This window comes from Sinohyriopsis cumingii, chromosome 8, assembly GCF_028554795.1.
Source record: "Sinohyriopsis cumingii isolate HCF-2022 chromosome 8, ASM2855479v2, whole genome shotgun sequence".
Taxonomy (NCBI): Eukaryota; Metazoa; Mollusca; class Bivalvia; order Unionida; family Unionidae; genus Sinohyriopsis; species Sinohyriopsis cumingii.
This window is the reverse complement of record NC_142968.1, coordinates 56814528-56831400: the sequence shown is the minus strand read 5'-3', so window position 1 is coordinate 56831400 and position 16873 is coordinate 56814528. Positions and strand designations below refer to the sequence as shown.

Here is a 16873-nt window from a genome sequence, read left to right as displayed (position 1 = left end):
CTACTTGTTAATCTTTAAAAGCTATCAAATAAACCGTACACGTTTTGCTTTGCATCAATAACTGACAATCAAACTATACTACTTCATGGGCTTTGTATGAACTTAATAATGTATTGGCAAGTATAATTGAGCGACAATAATAAGTTACCCATAACATATCTAATCCGTGACAAGTTCGCGAAGAACATGACAGTGTGTACATGAAACCATGGTTACTAAGAACAGAAGCCTACCAAGGCTAATATGATATCCTTCCACCGATTAGGTTTCGTATATTGTAAATTATATTATTCAAAAAGTAAAGATCGTATAAAAATGTCATGTAACATATCTATGTAATAAACAGTCGTTTAGTGTGAATTTCAGTAAGGAAATTAAATAATAATGGTCTAAATAATTTTTCACAAGAAATAGTTCCTTTCACCTTGCGTAAGGACAACACCTGTACCGTATGTTATTAGTCTCACTTCACATGCAATGGCAGGTGGTCTAGACAGAACTGCAAACCATTAACTTTTGTAAAGTGGAAAATTTAATACTTTTTTCTAACACTGGGTTGAGAAAGTAAGCAAGGATGGCGGACGTTGAAACGGAGGGAGGGCCAGGTGATAAAGAGGCGAATAAGCCCCCGAGTCCCAAACCGGACACTGAACAGGGTGAAGTGGCCCCTCCGCTGGTGTCAATTAGTAAACGTAAGTTGGAGTGAAGGACTTGCCCTGTTCATGTTTTTTTTTTTATTTTTAAAAACTCTTTAAATGTATTTTTGTCATACAATTTGAGAAAGGTTCATATATTTATTGATTTGCAATCAGTTTTTTTTAAAAATGAAAACTACCATTAGGTAATTTAAAAAAATGATTATCCATTTTGGGGTGGTCAGAAATTGAAACATTTTAATTAAAAAGAATGTATCGGTAGATGTATATTTATAAGTAAAATGATAAAGCCCCAGTGATTTATAGCCAGGACATGTATAACACAGATTGGCAACTCCCTCAGTGTATCTGCACTATCTAGTGGCACCTTTTGATATCCAAATGAGTGGCTGACATGTTGAATGTCCAGGTAAAGGGTTGGTGGAGAATGAGTCAGAAATGTAATTAAAGTATTGGTAACTGTATTTTTATAAATGAAAAGTTTGTGACATTTAAGCAATAATGTAAAGTCAGCAAATTAGGAGTTTTGACACTTCAGTGTGGTACTGTTCCTCAAATTAGTATCTGATATTTCATTAGCATCTGACAGAGAAGAGAGTTTTTTTAAAATATTTAGATCCTAAATACTGTTCTTAAATACTGGGTATGGGATTTAAATTAAAACGAGCTTTCCCAAAACATGTTCAATCAGCAGAAAAGCTTTTAATGATATCATATATGACTTGATTTAAATCAAGATCAACAAATGCACAAAAAATAGACAGTGGAAATGTTACCTGCCAATTTGACTAATGATGTCATAACCACACCTTGGACTAGTTACTGAAATTCTTTCTTTACTTAATTTATAAGGCTAGATACACATGATAATACCTATTCTGTTTTTGTGTTAAATAATGATATCCAAGAGATGGCAAAGACTAATAAAATCAAACTGAACCACTCCAGTGGCCTAGGGGTTAGAGTGATCACCTTGGATTCGCAAAGTCGCAGGTTTGAACCCTGGCCAAGTCATACCAAAGACTTATAAAACAGTTGCCTTGCAAGGCACTCAGCATTAAGAGGTGGGTGTTAGTGCTGGTCGGCATGGTGTCAGGATAATGTGACTGGGTGGGACATGATACTACATGTCTGCATCATGATGCCCCAGTGCTAGACATCACTATAAACTGCCACACTGCAGATATGATAGCAACGTTCTGAAAAATTGTGAAAGTTACATTAAAAATCCAAATCACACACAGAGATCAAACTAAATTTTGAGATGTAATATGAAGATGCGTGTTCTTGAAGTAGACTCAAAATATAGATACCCTATAGTGTTCTTGCTTAATCATGCAGTGCCACATGGTGTTACCAGGGCTTTGTGATAACAAATGATCTGGTGAGGATTTGTCTATCTTTGAAACATTTGTCTCTCTTTATAGCTGTGAAAAGATAAATTTGCAATGGATATCTGTTTTTATTGTGTGTTTTTTTCCTGTTTATTTTTTTATATAAACTTTTAACTTTTTATGCCTCATAGAACAGGGAGTCACTGTGCTTAGTGTTCCCACCATTGGAAAGGTTAAGGTTGATAGATTATGGAGGTAGTCATTGGAGTGGACTTGGAATTCATCATATGTGCAACATGTTTGTACTTTGTATTAATTTTTGTGTTAGACTAAGTCATCTTAGATTTAAATATTTATAAGGAAATAAATTTGAGGTACTGTTTCATATTATTTTTTATTAATGCCAGGGCAGAAATCTATTACTTTAAATATCTGACCATATTATTAGATAACTTTTGAAAGGAGTCTTTGCATTGTGTCTAAGATAGTCTTGCTTTTTATAAAAAGGTGAACCAAATTTCAAAATTGGCAAAAATGTTTATTATTATTTGTGTATGCTTCTTTATCAAGTTGTATTTAAAATAAATTGATTTTCTTGTCAGCAAGTGTGTATTTGGCATGATAAATATAATTGTTCTCCATTTTTAATGTTTTCTTTTTTTAATTGACTGTTAACCTTTTATTGTTCAGATCTCAAATGACAATGTCTGATAAAATAGTTAATATTGAGTACAAACGTCTTGCACATATTCAAGAGCCACTACAGTGATGATGTGTGTTCTAGTTGGAATTCTTCTGTCCTGTACCCTCCCATCTTAACATGTGTATCGGTCAGAGGAAAATCGGACTAAGTGTATGGGCGAGCCACTTAGCTAATGGATGCTATATATGTGTATACCAGGGCTGGTGTTAGCTAGATGTGAGCCATGTGCTTGCACAGGGAACCATTATTAGAGGGGCACCAAATCAGAGAAGAAATAGGGTGAAATAAGCAGACAAGGGAGCTAAAATTAAACAAAACCATTTTTTTTTTCTTCATATGAAAATCTTTTTATTTGGTGATAACTTTCTTATCAGCAATATATAAAGTACATGTGCTTCTAAGATAAAGTATGCATCCCTGCCACACCATCACTTAAGTTCATCTGTTACCAGTCCACAACTACTTTAAATACAAATCCTCAGTCACAGTCTGGATAGTGAGGTTGCGTACAGTTTCAAATTAGGAACTATATCAAAACACAAATCCTCAGTCACAGTCTGGATGGAGAGGTTGCGTACAGTTTCAGATTAGGAAGTATATAAAACAAATCCTCAGTCACAGTCTGGATGGAGAGGTTGCATACAGTTTCAAATTCGGAAGTATATAAAACAAATCCTCAGTCACAGTCTGGATGGAGAGGTTGCGTACAGTTTCAAATTAGGAAGTATATAAAAACACAAATCCTCAGTCATGGTCTTAATGGAGAGGTTGAGTACAGTTTCAGTTCAGGAAGTATATTACAAAAACATGGGGATTTTTAGGGCAGATGCATCTGTACCTTTTTCCTTTGTTTTATGCAAGTTGCTCAGTGGTTAGCATGATGGACTTGTGACCAGAAGGTGTGTTTTTGAATCTGTCATAGCCAGTCCAGGTCAGCCGTTGTAATGTGTTCCTGGCCAAAGCATTAAAGTTGCCTTGGCATCATAAAACCTTTTATGTGTTGATGTGCTGCTATAAAAAAAAAAAACTTTTATTGCATTGCAGGAGTAGATTTAACTTATTTTAGACAAAATAGAAACTTAACTTTGAGCACATTCAGCTAGTCTAAGTCTTCAGTCAAATTCATATTTGTTTATCACTTTTAAAGTTCCTCTACAAAATCCAGTTTCTATATAAAGTTCATAAGGTTGGATTTTCTCAAAATCCTTCAAATCCAATTGTATACACTAAAGTTACTTATAAAACCAAACCCCAACACTTTCTTGTTTGTGTCAGATAGTACTTAGTCATACTGATAAATGGTCAATGTGTATTTGAATCCATGATTAGAGGTTCTGTCAATATTGACCACTTTGGTGGTTATACCATATGGCAACAGATCAAACATGCATGGACCTTGTTCAAATATACTTGAAGATCAGTCTTATTTCATTGTCACCATTGTATAGCCTAGAAGAGTTCTGTATCAATACCTGTTGATATATTTAAATGGTGGCAGGTAAATACCTTGTACACACAGATCGTTGGTTAATTGGACAATCTTGTATCACTTGAGTAATAATTGTGATGAGACATTCAGAGAACTTCTTACATTTGATTTATGTTGGGGTTTTGTATATATATATATATATATATATATATGTGTGTGTGTGTGTGAATATAAAACATACAATATAAAATTCATTTAAAAGATGGAAAAACAGAAATAAATAAAAACAATAGCACAAATACAACCACAAGTAGGGCAGGAGGGCATCCCTTAAATGGTCTGAAAAGATCAGCCATGGAGAGCATCCTCCAAACAAAAAATGTTTGGTAAGTTAAGAATTTCCCAGTCCTTACAGAATTATTCAAATTGTTTCACAGAGCATTGAAAGAATTATTTTAATTTGTATTTATTTGACGACTATACAAAATAAAAAGGTCATGCTTCTACCATATGTACTTGCTTATAAGATGAGTCCAACTGCAAAGGACCCAGATTTGTCATCACATAATGCTCTGACAGATCTTAGTCTATGCAGTTAGGAGTAATTAGTTGAACAAACAAAATAGAATCTGATCTGCAGGCACATTATGCTAACAACAGATCAGGATTTTTGTTGTTTGCAGTTGGACTTATAAGAGAGTATATACTGTAAGTCTTCATTTTGCATAAATTACCACTTTAGGAAAATAATTGACGTCATTTAGATCACTTTAACTTTCTCCCCTCCATTGTGAGATGAACTGATGTGTGGTTGGACACTGAAGGGGTAATGTACCAGTGCATCCCACTGAGTGGTTGAGTGAAAATGAAGGAATAAATAAATGTTTTAGAGAAAGAAAAAACATGTTTTATGAGTAAGTAAACTGGCAAACAAATAAGAGATAGGCACAGAGATATACGTTTTTGAAGAGAAATTGTATGTTTAACATTCAGTTTTATAATCAAAATGATTCTTGGTCACTTTAAACAAATTTTAAATGGTTTCGCTGACATAGTTTTCATGAACTCAGGTAAGTGATTTTTTTATCTCATATCATTGGTAGAATTTTTTTATGAAAAATCTTTGAACATTTAGCTGATGAATGATATAAAAACTCCTTGTAAATAAAAGTTGCTGAGAATGCTGTGTTCATTACTTTGCTGAAAATGTCTTTTTTTAAAAACATATTGCCTTCTAAACATGGTCACTAAAGTGACTTTAAATTGCATTAGATTAGTAATCTTCATTTAGACCCTGTAAAGAAACAAAAATTTAAGCTGTATTTTGCCAAGAAGTGTTATGCCCTTTAAACTATTCTTGACTACTTTCTCAAAATGTATCATTCTTTGCAAGAAATTACACTTGTGAAAAGTGATTCTTATTTACAAAGAAAAGAACAAATAGAAAGGTGCAGAATGAGTAATCATAAAAATAAATGAATAATTTAATGAATCGACAATGAATAAATTTTTGTACTAGAAAAGAGACACACAGTAGAATTATGCAATATATGAATGTATGTATAGATCAGAATAAAACAAGAGGCTAAAGAAATGAGTGCAAAATTTTAAGATCAAACAATTGTTTTTCGTAATTGTCATTCACGAAGGGACACTTGAAAATGTGATGTTTTGCATGCAGACATTATGATTATATTGAAACCAGGAATTTAAATACCGATTTAGGTGTAAATTACAATAATAACATGCTATATTTCAATTAGGGTTATAAAAATTTCATTAGATGGAGCAATAAAGGAAATATTTTCTTAGATGGTTACCCTCCAGTGCGCACAGTAAATTAAACATAGCTGACAAGCCACCAATCTCCCTTAATTTGAATATACTATTCTTGGGTAATATAGCAAGTCCTTATTTTATATGGACTGCCACATCTTGTGTTTATTATATCCTCTTGTGTCTGTTTTGTATACATTGATATAATCAGAGCATCATAATTTAAAAAAAAAATAGACAACTCTCAAGTGTCATAATAAATCTGTCTTGTTTACCATCTATACTCACTTATAAGTTGAGTCAAACTGCAAACAAAGATCATGATCTGCCATAGCATAATGCGCCTGCAGATCAGGGTCTGTATTGTTTGTTGTACAAATTACTCCATAAAACTGTACAGACCCAGATCTGCTGGTGCATTATCCAACAGTGGGTCATGGTCTGTGTTGTTTGCATTTGGATTCTGCTTATAAGAGACTATATATGGTTCCTTCGGTAAATGAAACTTTTTAATCTGAGAGATTTATTTATTTATTTATTTAATTTTTGCAAGAAACAAATTCATTAATATTAAATGGTTTATATGGATTAGTTGATAGGCTTCATTACTTGAGTGAAAATTAAATTTTGTTTCAGGATTTATCTATTTTTAAAGGACCCTCACAGTACAAAGACACCAGAATAGGTTCATTAGTCCACTGAGATTTTACAGCCTTTGAGTACGAACTTAAAAAATATTTTGAAGAAGTTGCAAACAAAAGATATGATGTATTTGATCCAGCACATTTTCCATTCTGTAATTACAATTAGGAAGTAATTTCCAGCACTTACAAATAGGTGTCTGGTGTAGTAATGTTCAGAAGCTGCCAGATGGGATTGATTTTTTTTCTGAACATTATTTTCAATTTCTTTTAAAGACCAGGTATGCACTTGAAAAAAGTAAGTTCCATGAAAACTTGTATGGTCAATCACAAATATTGACTAACAGTAACTTTTATGAATCCTGGAAAATGAAAACAATGGAAAAACAGACAAATGATATCTTTTAAAATATGGGTACTTGGGAACTGAGAAGTTATACTTGAATTGTAGCAGTTTGACTTCTCTTTACTGTTATTTGTCAGTTTTACTCAGTTATTTTAACTCAATGCCTTCTAACACATGACACGTTATTGTATTGTATCCCTGATACTGACTGTTATAAGACATGTGCATTTAACACAACATTGTAGAGGCAGTTTGACATTTCCACTAAAATACCAATATGTATCTGTTGACCCATTTTCAGTGGTTTTCAGTGTCACTACCTTCTAGGGACTGGGATTGATAACATTCATTGTGATGCACAGCCGCTGTAGACTTTCTCTAACCAAATACAGTGTGCAAATAATATTAAGGTAGAAACATCTACAGTAAAGTTCAGTCTAGTTTATTGTCCTGTCCTCAGATGCCTTTGTTTAAAGAGATGAATATATTTACTTTTATTGAATTTAATTATGTAGATGATCTAAAACCGTGATCCAAAACCATGTGTGATCTATGAAATTAAAAATGTCTGCTATGATGTGTGTAACCACATGTTGTATCTTTCTAGACCTATAGCATATTGCTAATGTTGTAGAATATTTATAAAGTCAAAGTAAGACCCAGCCTCTATTTACATTATCATTCAGTTGGATATAACAATCACATTAAAAAAGGGGGACCCTGAGTGACAGAGTGGTCTAAAGCACTCTCTGTTATGGATCACTGCCATCTCACCTTTGTCTGCGTGGGTTCGCGTCTCAGATTCAGCTGATGTGGGTATGTGAGAAAGCTTGCCAGTAGCTGCTTGTGGGTCGGTGGTTCTTTCTGGGGGTTTTCCTGGGTTCTTCCTCCACCATTAATACTGGCCGCCGTGTATAGCCTATCTTGTGCTGAAAAATGGCGTTAAACCCTACAACAACAAAAACAACACATTAAAAAGGAGATATTTGTTACTTTATAAATTGTTTGTTTTAATATATTTCAAAACCAGAAATATGACCAAACAAGCTTTTTTCATTAAGCTTGATGTTTTTTTCTTTTCTTATAGCAGATGAAAGGAAAAACGTGGGAGCCAACATTGTTTGTTTTTAGTATATTTCAGAAAGTGAGAGCCAACATTGTTTGTTTTGAGTATATTTCAAAACCAGAAATATTATCAATTAGACCTTTTTTTATTATGTTTGATGGATTTTTTCTTCCAGTGGATGACAAGAAGAAAGCAGGAACCAAAAGCCAGGGCCCACCTGCCAAGGTAATGTTTCCTTCTTTATAACTAATTAATAAATAATCCTTTACCTTATATAAATAATTAAGATAACAATACAGAATGTTATTTATTTTTCCTTTCATTCCACCTGGCACACTCGGTCTGTTTCATTAATCTAACTTCCATTCATTCACTTATCTCATTAGGTCTAGCCCATAAGTGCAAATAATTTATATTGATGTTGTAAAAAGAAATGTGTATTACATTTATTCAAACATAAGTTTTGACATGTTTGAAGACAACACCTTGCATTAGATTTTTTGATGAGGGACTGGATGTTTATTTTTATTTTACTAGTATTTGCAAATCCATAAACTTTAACTTTGTTTTTTTTTTTATATAGTTCTACCAATTTGTACATTTTATTCTTGACTGTTTGGATGTTCTTGTGATAAGGATATGGTGAACTCAGACAAGATCACTGTGTTTTGAGGGGCATTCATACACCCTTATTGAAATGGTAATTAAACCATTGACTGCAGAGGTGCAAACCAGTTGCGTTACAGATGTGCTATATGGGCCTGAGGCCACCAGTCTCCCCAGATTCCTTGCCAAGAAATTTATGTAAAGATTCATGTCTTGAAAATTTCTTTGAATGTTTACATGCCGATGTGCAAATAAATTTCAGATTTTTAATTGCCTATTCAAGTTTTTACTTCCCATGTCTTAAAATCCTGATGCTGCTATCATGAATGATATTGGTACCAAACATAATTAGGTTCCGTTAAAACCAGGTAATATTGATTGATGTTTCATCACATTATGAGCCATGTATTTTCTCCCTCTAACTGAGAAACCCTGCCATTTTTCATATGTGTATGAATTAATTGATGTTGATCAGCAAAATCTTTGGGTCATCCAATTTTAGTAGAAAGCTGGAACTCAAGATTTGAAGATGTCACTTGATACATAAGCCAACACCATTGTCTTCAGTCCAAGAATTATCAGTGTTATAAATGAAAATGTGACAGGAACTAAAATACAGTATTATGAAGTGATGAATCCAAAATAATTCTGAAAAAGTTATATTAAAGTCCAAAAGAGTGTAAAGTTCCATATAAACTTCAGAACCAGAAATGTACTGGTCCACCAAGAATCATAATGTCAAAATGTCATTATTTCCAGAACTCCTTTGAATAATTCACAATAGTTTCAGAATAATATTATAGTCCAAAAAAAGAGCACTTTCTTGTTCTTCTGAACAGTCCAGACAAATGTTTTTCCTCTTAAATAATATGTAAGTACAACATAAAACATGTCTGCAGACTTGATGTTACAACAGGAACACAAGAGATAAGAATGACTCCAAAATAAGAATGAATCTGATTGCTCAGTTCTCTCCTTATATTCATCTTCCATTATTGCTATGTTTGACAACATTCCCATGTGACAGATCATACTACTCGTTCTAACATTTCAAAATATCTGTTCACGTGACCTAGTTCATCTGATAAGAACTAACTCCTTTAAGATACCACCTGACTAATCTATCCAGTGAGAAAAAGGCTGAATCTTATAAAAACATATTTACTGGTAATTCAGTTATTAGTAACTGTCAGGATGTATATAAGCATGTGTTTATAGATCCTATGCAATTGTATTTTTTTTTTTATAAGCATGTAGGCAAAACCTTAGCTAAAGATAATCACTACAGTTTACAGCCATGAATAAAAATTTGCAAAACTGAGATAAAATCATTTACCAAGTGTTTAAAAAAATAGAGATATACATAACACAGGATGATTGATTTCCCATAAAAATATTTATTTGCCCTGATCAGTGGGCAGTGGGAATTTCAAAGGCCTGAGATTTAAATGTTATTTCAAACTTACAAACTATTAATAGTCACTATATTTAATTTCTCTTATGGTTTTGCATTATCAATTTGAGCATCATATTACCACATTTATGGATATTTTTAGTCTTTATTCAGTCCATATGTTAATGAAGTTGTAGAATATCTTTTGAAATATCCTAGTATCTTTAAGGCTGATTCTGTACTAGAGTGAAATGTTCACACTCAGCATATCAATTGTTTCCAAAGTCATCTCCAGGCTGGAGGAAACCAGATGTACATGCATTATTGTAGTTAGAAAATGATGGAGGCTGAAGAATTTGGAAATATTTATTTGTTTATCAAAATCATTAATATGAATCTGTTTGGAAGTAAAGCGTGCATCTTTTGTCCTCTCATAAAGGCTTTGTATTTAACTTCTGATTTTTCAGGTCCCAGCCAAAAAGAATGTGGTGCTCACAGGCGAGGCCATGAAAGAGATGCAAAAACAGACCAAACAGTTGCGTGATGAGCGCAGGATGGCTGTAAGTTTTTACACACTTGTATATTTTGTTTTGTTAGATAGACAGCATCATTTACTACATGGAAATTATTACATGTACCATGCATTTGTTTCTTGTTCCTTTATTTTGTGACTTTTTTAATGGCTGATCACAGGGGAAAATCTGAATTAAATGAAAGATACATTTTGTCTCTGACAAAACATAATTCATAACATGTATGAATTGGGTGATGACTAGTGCATTGACTGTTGTAGACCCTCTATGGCAGGGGTCGGCAACCTATAGCATGTGTGCCGCAAGGTGGTACATCAAGAGATTTTGTATGGCATGTGAAGGGCAGCCAAAAATCTAGATTTTAACAGTGTTACTCTCTTACTGGTAGCACACGCTCATTTATTTTGTAATTAATCTGAAAAAAATGGCACAACATGTAAAATATGTTGCTGACCCTTGCTCTGTGTATAGTTATTTGCAAAAGTTGTGTGCATCTACAGCTCTCTAACTTGCTCCACTCGGATTTTACAGGGTACTAGTAAAGAAGTCTCTATTGTATCAGATTTCATGCGCAAATTTGCATTCAACTAAATGTGTCACATTTGTAAAATTTTCATTTTTTACATGGAGGCCACTCTGATGGCCTACTGGTTAGAGCAACGGCCTCAGATGTGGTTTCGAACTCCGGCCGAGTCATACCAAAGACTTACAAAAATGGTACTAACAGCTGCCTCGCTAGGCGCTCAACATTAAGAGGTTAGTGTTAGGACTTGTAGGCCTGGTGACAGAATAATGTGACTGGGTGGAACATCATGCTACATGTCTGCGGCATGATGCCCCAGTTCTAGACATCACTATAAATTGCCACACTGCAGACATCTTTGCGATATGACTGAAACATTGTTAAAAGCTATGTTAAAATTCCAAATCACACAAACATACACATTTTTTACATGGAACATCATACCCATTTTTTTTCTCAGTTACATTTAGGCTGTTTGTGATATTTTCCCCCTAAAAATGAAATATCCAACTAATTTTTCTCTCTAGGACTTGCATGAAGACATATTTATATTTTCGAGTTGAAAAAAGGTTGTTGGTTTTGTTGATGAACCCATATTATTGGGAAGCAAGGGATGGCAGTCACATTTTTTTCTGCCAGCATCATCATTGTCATGTTTATTGAGGTTTTGGTTAAAGTTTTTCATGTGCATGTATTTCCTAAACATGTTGTTGATTTCTCATCATGTTTGGAATGAGTTGTTCTGAAGCTGAAGCATTTAATTCTAGAACAAACTTGCCCATGTTATCTTTGAGTCAATGTCTCTTTTCTTTAATTCTGAGCTCAACATGCAGACCATAACCTCTATAAAATAAAAAGTTATTTAATGATGATCTTGAAAAATTTCTGTTAAAGTTTTGGTTGGATTTATTTTAATTAGTGTATATTTCGATCTTAATCATAGACCTGCACCAAACTTAGAATGGCTTCCATATATGGAAAGGAACAAACCTAACAAAATATTGGGGTTGAAAAGGCAAGGATCAAGGTCACTGTGACTAAAGAAGAATATTTTTAGACAGTAATACATGTATTTGTTCTATTTCACAAACCTGAACCATACTTAGTGGATAACTTCCATTTGGGTGAAGGAAGAAGCCTATTGATTTTGAGTGAAAAGGTCAAAGAACTAGGTCACTGTTCAGATGGTTTTTGCACAGCAATTTCTTGACCATGTATCTCCACCAGCATTTGTATGATTAGTTTACATTTTGGATAAAAAGAACTGATTTTGGTGTCATCATGTTGAAGGGTAAGGTCAGTTTGACTTAAAGGAGACTAGAAATCAAAATTTTCCTTCTACGTATGTAATTCTCTACAGATTTTAATTCGACTGTCATGTTTATAAATTAAATATCGTAAGCGGGTAGTGATTTTATTGCATGGAAGATACCACGATTCCATAAATTGCTGAGTTTTTCTGAGTTTTAATGAGACGACAGATCATGTGGTACCGTGACGCAATACTAGCCAGTCCTTGAATACAAACATAAACATTGGCGAGCGAGGCAGACGGAAGGAGACCACATGTGGGGTTGCACATTCAAAACTTGAATATGCAGTCTGATTTAATAGTTTATGTACTGTACTGGTCAGTGCTAAAATAAATTTTTTAGACACAGGCCCCGGGGTGGTGACTTAAATAAACTCAAGCCCTGACTGAAATTCCACAAGCCCGGACAGTTCATACCTGTCAACTCTCAAGCCGGGAGAAAAACCTCCCGATTTTGGGGTTATTTCCTCATCTACATTCTGATCTCGTAATATCTCTAAATTTTTCGCAGCGAAGTCCCGATTATTACATTATGTCTGTCAATTTTCATTTGTCAGAAGAAAAAAAACCCATCCCCAAACCATTTATAAATAGATATAACGTATGCAATCCACAGTCTAAACTGTCACACTGCAGACATCGTAGTGATATGACTGAAAAATTGTTAAAGCTACATTAAAAATTAAAATCACACGCACACACGTCTAAATCCGGCACTGGATGAAATAATTAATATCACACAACAGTTTTTTTTCGTTTTTTCTTCTTCAGTAAATAGCACATGAAAATTAAACATTATTCAAGTAAATTTCAGATGTTTTTAAACAACTACAACAGTACTATAGTATAAAAAAATTAAAAGAATAAAATTGTCACCAATTAGCTTAAATGAAATTTTCTCTGCAAACAAAATCACATCTCCATTTCCGCCAAAGAAACTCGGCCTGTTAACACCTGACATTCCTCTTCCGTATATGTAAAGTTTAATTACCATGATTAAATTACAAGGAATAAAACAAAATATACCATGCAGTATATGTGGCCCTAAAGAACTAATTCTGAATAAATATTTTATTCAGTAAACAGTGTTACATGCATTAAGATTTAAACCTGAAGTCCATGGCATCATAGGTAACAACAAAATAGGCATCGTTTATTTTGGCAATCAATTGCTGGTGCTTACACATATACACACTGTCGAACATGGTTTCTTTGAAGTATGTCTGAAGGGCAGTCATTTTCACAAGATCAATGCAAGGATAAGGAGTATGTTCATTAGTCACACCAGCTTTATTGTTTGCGTACTTAAATCAAACCTTTAGCTATTTTGCAATTTAGCCAGAGCTGACCAGAATATGCAAAATGGGCTTGTCCTGGGGGAATAATAAGGTGTATCACATGGAGAAAAGGTATGTCCCATGGGCGCTCGAATATTGTGGCAAGGGGTTGAGGGTTGGGTCAATAGTCCCCCCCCCCCCGCCCCGTTTCTATTGTCAGCCATTTAATGTGAAACTTTTACCTCTTTTCTTTTAATCGTTGCTATTTAAACTGCCCAAGGAATAGTTTTATATCAGTTCCAATCATTACAGATTACTGTTTATACATACTACATGTATACAATGATTTTTTTTTAAAATTTGTAATTTTTATAAGATTACTGAAAATTGTGTTTTCTCGAAACACGACAGGTTTAGAATATTATTTTTGGCAAAGCCTCCATTTGATTAAAATCAAATCTAAATTTCACCTTGGACAGTAGTGATTTGATTTAGATTGTGGAGTGTTGAGGCATGTATGTCAACATCTTGAAAATACATTTACTAATTTCACCAGCGCGATCAAAGTTTCCTCAGGCAAACAATTTTTGTTTTGACAAGCCTGAGGGGCACCTCACTTTGAATACAGGATGGGCCGGAACTAAAACCAGAGGGGCCCAGGGTGTCGGGCTGGCAGATCTATTTTTAGCACTGCTGGTGTAGATAAAAGATCTGTGAATTGATTGTTGCATTTTGTGGTCACTTACTCGGCCTTCTGCCTATTTTCGTAACTCGCACGTTTAACACTTTTCACAGGATTTAAAATATTCAACGTTATGTCTGGAACAGCGCCAACTTTTAGTCTAGGACTAGCATTTGCGTATCCTTGAGCTGCCATTTTTTCAGAATCCCTCTCGTAACAGTCCTTTGAGAAATGTAACAAGCACATAGTGCTGTATGGTGTTGCTTTGAAATCGACTCGTTTGTAATAATGTATCCATTCTTTCATTATGCCTTTATCTTTTGGAAAAGAAAAAAAAATGTTGTCCACTGGCTTTTCTTAATGTTCTATTACACCCGTAAGCAGCACAAAACGGTATTGTCTTTTACTCTGACAACTCCCACTTGGGCTGCTAGAGTTGCTACTATGACGTCACATCCTGAAAGTAACCGAATAGGCACGGAAATTTTGCATACGAGGTCACGGAAATTCAGCTCCTAGAAGATAGGCCAATATTTTAATATTGGCATTACAGTTGCAGATGATACTTCTGAATAAGGTTTACTGCTATAGTACTTTTATTATTATTCAGTATTTCCATTGGTTTCTGGTCTCCTTTAAAGAAGAAAAGTGGTGTGTTCATAATAACTTTAGTTTTAGATCTTGTACCTTAATTAAAGTATGAGGAGTTATCTTAATGTGAAGAAGAGGGGCATTGATTTTTGGGTCACAGGTCATTTGGACTCGAGAAAAAGGGTTTTGCATATTTTAGTTTGAGAGTAATTTCCTTGATCAAACTTTGTGGATGATTTGCACTTAGGGTTAAAAAAAAACTTGTAGATTGTTGGGTTAAAAGGCAGGAGGTGAAATCTAGATTCTTTTCTAGGATGCAAATTGATGGAATTAATGATGATTTTTACATAATCTTGAGAGAAATAATCAGCTGAATGTGTGAAAATTGCACATATTTTCAAGCCCCACCTTTACTTTTTCATTAAATCTCTCCTACATTCAGAAGACTACTCCCTTTTCTTTTAAATGGAGGAGAGAATTTAACCAGTTTTTCTGGAATAGACCCTGAAGGTTATGTGAGTCTAATAAGAAAATATTAGTTTCTACAAAGTAAATTTAGTTAAAACCATATGTGGAGTTGCAGTGGATCAATGGTTAGAATGCTGGACTTGTGCCAAAAAGGGTGTGGGTTCAAATCTTACCATTGGATCAGCATGTGTCTGCATGTGTGGTGTGTCCTTGGGTAAGTCTTTTTACTCAGTTTGCATCAACACTGAATAACGTACTTGTATCACTTTTATGTAGAATACCAAACCAAACCAATCAAGACGACATACCGTGACCAAAGAGACCCATTGGTCAGTAATCTTAAGAGTCAGCCTGGATACCCTACTAATGTATATATACATGTAGAAGACATGTTAATTCATTAAATCTGGGCCTGAAATGGGAGTAGGAAATGCATTTTGGGGGTTACTTCTGATTACAGTCAAGTACATCTACTTCCAAGAGATTTTTGTTTAGCTGATGCCTAGTTGTGTTGAAAAGGTGTTTTTTTTTATTGGCTGTTTTGCTTGTGCTTGTGTGCAGAAGGGTAGAAGTTGGAGGGATTTTTTTTGTTGTTTATTTTATGGACCCATCATTTTCATGTCCTGGCTATTTTGTACTCTAAATCTCTAACTTATGCGTTTTGCAAAAGGTTCACCTATCTGTATACAGTTTAGGCTGGTTTGCCTTAGATCTCAGGTGAAAAGATCTAAAATCCGACACAAAATCCTATTTTACAACTGGTGAATTTTTGTTGTAATGAACATCGGGTCTCAAAATATTAAGTTTTTCCTTCTATATTTTGTAGTGTGAGTAGAAAGTTCAGATTATTTGGTATCATTGTAGAGTTACATCTGTCTTCTTTTCTACAATACCACCACTCTTTCATTATTTTAAATGACCTTGATGCTACAGAGCTTGGAATGTAGGTTACAACATCATGATGAATAAATGCTAAGAAAAGTCACTCAGCAACATTCTTGCTTAACCTAATGAACTTGGCATCAAGGTCACATTTTACAACAGTGCTTGTATCATGGAGTTGACATGCAGTCTTAGGTCTTCTTGAAAAATATGGTTCTAGCAATAAAAAATTATTAAAATTTACAGCTTTGTGTAGCATATCCTTGAAGTTTGACCCATAGTAGAGTTTTTGAATGGGACCATGTTGGCAAACCATGAAGGTAACAAGTTTTACATGATGTAATGTATTCAGAAGGATTTAAAAAATCAATAAAAGTTCCTACATATGAATCACTTGTTGGATTTGTAATTGTCATTCACTAAAAGCCTTTGAAGTTTAAGCTACTATAAAGCTCTGGTAGCAAAATTTATTGTATATAAACCATAAATCAAGAAAACCCTATGACTTGATGCAAATTTTATCTTCAGTACACTAATGAAGATAAATTCAATTTAAAAGATAAAATAGCCTTTTTTGGAAAAGCCTCACAACCTTGTATTTGTACTGTCTACATTATGCAGTCTGCTCAGTGTATTGGGAAACTAGTCACCAGTT

At 34.0% G+C, this 16873-nt stretch overlaps 1 protein-coding gene across 1 annotated transcript in view; it reads left to right on the top strand.

Moving 5' to 3' along the window:
• The first annotated feature begins 471 nt into the window (after positions 1-471).
• The window catches only part of LOC149793583 (dynein axonemal heavy chain 5-like), a 229214-nt gene continuing 212812 nt past the window's right edge, over positions 472-16873 (top strand). Inside the window, exons 1-3 of the mRNA XM_089967542.1 lie at positions 472-692; positions 8127-8176; positions 10418-10510. Coding sequence (XP_089823668.1) covers positions 575-692; positions 8127-8176; positions 10418-10510 — 261 coding nt within the window. The 5' untranslated portion in view covers positions 472-574. The remainder of the gene's footprint in view (positions 693-8126; positions 8177-10417; positions 10511-16873) is intronic.